Here is a 4,225-nt window from a genome sequence, read left to right as displayed (position 1 = left end):
AACACATTTGCGGTCATATCTCAATATGTCATAGGCTAATTATGATATTCATGGGTGCACACATGTTCAAATAATAATAAGTGATGATATAGGAGTAATTCAACTGCTAGGCACTCATTCTTATTCCCAATGCACTGAATGCCATTGTGAAACAGCTTGTCTAGCCAAAAGTAGTTTGCAGTGAGTAAAAGTGTTAGCATATATTGATTGCTAATGCTCATGCTAGCTTGGCTACCCATTAGCGTCGTGGCCCTCAACCTGCCTGTTGCAGCGGTCCTCATGGAGCATCCAAGAGACTGTATGGTTCTGGTCCAGTGTTCACTGACAGCTGCTGTTGGGTTCTCACTCAGTCTCCAGGCTCTTTGCTGTTTCACTCGTGTACTGTTCCCCAAAATAGACAGGTGGAGTCACACACCGTTCCACACACACACACACACACACACACACACACACACACACACACACACACACACACACACACACACACACACACACACACACACACACACACACACAGTTAGTCACTCATAAACACTGAAGTCTATGAAGACTACTGTGAAAGACTACATTTTAAGGCATTTAGATTAGGAGTCTTCACATTGCTCTATGCTCCCATTTCTAATACTATAATACCCCCAATGTATGAGTAAAGATACTATCATTTTAATATAATACAGTGCAGTAACACCACCTCAAAGATTAACAGTTTAAGCAGCAACATTATACTGTACAAGTATACCTACAAATCTCTCTTTCTTTCTGTCCTTTTTTTTATTTTTATTTTTTTCTTCCTACAGTTCCTTTCAAACCCTGCGGCGACGTTTGGTACAGCCATAGCAGCTTTCTATCTTCCTGTCATCATAATGACGGTCCTGTACATCCACATTTCCCTTGCCTCGAGGAGCAGGGTCTCCAAACACAAGCCAGAGAAAAAAGAGAAGAAGGGAATAAAGTAAGAGCATCGAAGGAATCAAGTGCACTTCATGCGTGACAAATCATTTCCTGAGTGAAAAGGAAAAATGCCAAACTCATATTTTCTTGATTGACAGTTATGACTTTAACCATGCATCTATGACACTGATTGACAACCACACACTTCACTGTGAACGATTTCATACTTCCTCTTACCCTGGAAACTTTGTATCAATAAAGTCTGACCTTTAAAGGTTGGCTCTCCGTCTTCACAGCATTCTGCCGGTTTGAACATCAAGAGATGGAGGCGCTCGTTATTCACTTTATAGATCCAAAGATAAAATATAAATCTTCTTTAACATCATACATTTCATATTTGTGTATACTGTGTCTTTCTACATTTATATACACATCGTAGTTGAGCACTATATTTGGTGATGTGCAACTAGTTTGTGTAGTCTACTTCTTTTTGTACATTCTAATAATACATAGACTACATGAATATTTCTGAATATGTAGCGGTTCCTACTAGCATTATCCAATTATCATATCTGCTCATCTTAAATGTAACAACTTCCAGAGAAGGGGAATTGTTTGTTTAACCAAAAGAGTTAAGAAATGGGTCAATAAATCACAAACTGGCACTAGATGCCTCTCACCCAGGCTCTTCACATTAATTAATCATACACACAATTTGCTGCAGAATGAATTACCATAATATGTTCACAATTAATCACTCATATCCATTTGTGTATTTAAAAAACGGCAGAGATGTTCTAACGGTGTATGCTTTGTAAAGATAATCATTGTTGTGTTAATCAGAACTCCCAGCCTGCTGAAGAGTCACCTCTTGAAGCAGAACAACAACAACGAGTCCAGTCCTCAGGCCAGCCCCCGCTCCACCCCCAAACTCAATCTGGACTCCACCACCACGGCACTGGAGGCGGTGAAGAACGGCAGGACGGAGGAACCCAAACCTGCTCAGCCACTGCCTGAAGCTCAGCCCAGCCCGGGCGTCACCCAGGTACTCACCCAGTACTGACCCAGGGACTGACCCCGGGACTGACCCAGGCACTGACCCAAGCACTGACCCGAATTCTTTTATTTGTCCCTCAATGGGGAAATGTACAGTGTTACAACAGCAGAAGTATAGTGCAGATGAGAACAGATTATATAAATAACAAAAGGTAATTAATACAAAAAACACAATAAGTAAAACAAATAACACCATGGGCAGAGTAGCAGTATATATATTTTTAAAAGGTGACCATATCAAATTATAGAAGCAGCTGGTTCTGTAAAATTGAAAGCAAAATAAAGCTAAATTACACTAAATTACACTAGGGACAGAGGTTTGGTTTTAATTTGGAAACCTAACTCCATAAAAATAATTTAAAATGTTTTTAAATATTGCAAATTAATCACATTACGAAGGCTGACCAAAACTTCCTGCCGTAATTCCATCACATGGCAGTGGAAATGCAAAGAAATTGCTACAAGAGACTTGTATTGCGCTGACTGGAGACCACCCACATCAGTAAGAACCATCAGTATCTGGCTGTAGCAGAACACCTGATCCATGACTAATGCTCTGTACTCAATTCTCTAGATGTGGTGAAAACGGAGGAAAGGCATTTTGCTGAACAATGCTTCAGCTTCCTAAAGTTGTATAGGAGTGGGAGATAGCGGACAGGGTCACAAATGTAGGAACAGAAAGACCACCCAAAATGATAGCGGTAGCAAGTATATGTCCTATGTAGCACACATTATATGGAAGGGGATCACGTGTCCAAGTGTTTTTTGGCAAGAAACTGAAACCCAGATGTCTGCCATAGTCCAAGCCATGTCCGCTTAGGATAAAAGGGTCCTTTAAATGAAACAAAATGTAACAATGTATCTGTCCAACTGTTCAGGAGGAAAAGGAGAGCTCCAACGACTCTTCCACAGCTTTCATTCCCCCCACAAAGCCAAAGGACGGCACCAAGAACGAGGTCATATCTGAGGTTGGTACTCAATGTCTGACAACTTTCTTTTTTCTAGTCCAAGCTTTATTTTCAACATTCTGCAAAAAAGTACACGGATGAAACACAGAGATTTCTATTTGGACAGAAGTTGAAAAAGGTGTGAATGAAGTCAAAAGGGTTAGGGTTAGTCAAAATATCTGAAGAAATGTTGTGACCTTTCTCAACAAAGTCTCTTGGTTTTGTTACAGGATGCAAGCAATCCAGACCCAGTTGCCACGACAACCACCAATGTTGAATTGGCCAAGGGCGGAGCCAGCTCGAGATGGTCCAAGATAAAGATCGTAACGAAGAAGGCGGGGGACGAGTGCATCACAGCTCTGGAGATCTGCCCTCCTGTAGAGGGCGCCGAGAGGCGTTCAATCCCCATCAGCCGTCCCAGGACTGTGGCCAGGAAGTTTGCAAGCATTGCCAGAAGCCAAGTGAAGAGGAAACGACAGATGGAAGCCAGGGAAAAGAAGGTATGGAATACTGTACACACATCAGCCATACATGCATCAACAACAGGTGTGCTGACGTCAGGGCCGGCCCTAGACTTTTGGGGGCCCTAAGCGAGCTTTGGCTTGGGGGCCCCCCTCACTCTAGCGCGTTCTCACTACAACACGGAACCAACTTTTGTCTTATGATGTTAGCATAAGCACACATATTGTATAAATTGTATAAAATTAAGAGATCTATGGATACATCTCTCAACACCCATATGAAACAGAACTGTAAACAGATTTTTCTTTATGGATATCTTAAAAATCACTTAAAGGTGACCTATCATGCAAAATGCACTTTTGTACGTCTTTTATACATGAATATGTGTCCCCGGTGTTCCAGGGAACTCACCAAGTGTCAGAAAACACAACCCTCTCTATTTTCCTCCATACCCAAATCTCTTAAAAAGGGGCTGCAACGGATCTGATACAGACTGATCCAGATTTGAACACTTCTATGACGTCACAGAAGTGGCGCTACGGCTATTGGGCCAGCTCCACCAATCAGGAGGAGACAGCCACGGACATTGCCGTTCGAAAGCGCTGGAGACGCTGTAGTACATATGCCAGGCCTGTAGATGGTGCTGTTCTCACAGAATCAGCCCATGCAAAGACAGTGTTAAATTGAGCGAAATGAGGAATGGCTAAAATGCATGATCTGTTTGGTATTTTGAAAAATAAAAAGTATAAATATGCCTTTATATAGGTATGGTCCTACACTATATTATTCAAATATAGCATGATAGGACCACTTTAAACTGTATTCTTGTTTTGTCATATAGTATTTCATAACTGTTTTTCATTTATTCT

General features: G+C 41.5%; 1 protein-coding gene across 1 annotated transcript in view; it reads left to right on the top strand.

The window, feature by feature from the left end:
• Positions 1-800: 800 nt before the first annotated feature.
• LOC104959784 (muscarinic acetylcholine receptor M4-like) overlaps positions 801-4,225 on the top strand; it is an 8,414-nt gene continuing 4,989 nt past the window's right edge. Inside the window, exons 1-4 of the mRNA XM_010787681.1 lie at positions 801-952; positions 1,735-1,936; positions 2,826-2,915; positions 3,125-3,394. Of these exons, the coding sequence (XP_010785983.1) occupies positions 864-952; positions 1,735-1,936; positions 2,826-2,915; positions 3,125-3,394 (651 nt within the window). The 5' untranslated portion in view covers positions 801-863. The remainder of the gene's footprint in view (positions 953-1,734; positions 1,937-2,825; positions 2,916-3,124; positions 3,395-4,225) is intronic.

The sequence above is a fragment of the Notothenia coriiceps genome, unplaced genomic scaffold (assembly GCF_000735185.1).
Source record: "Notothenia coriiceps isolate Sejong01 unplaced genomic scaffold, NC01 NC01_scaffold00031050, whole genome shotgun sequence".
NCBI lineage: Eukaryota > Metazoa > Chordata > Actinopteri > Perciformes > Nototheniidae > Notothenia > Notothenia coriiceps.
Note: the sequence above shows the minus strand (reverse complement) of the source record. Positions and strands in the feature narration are given on the sequence as shown.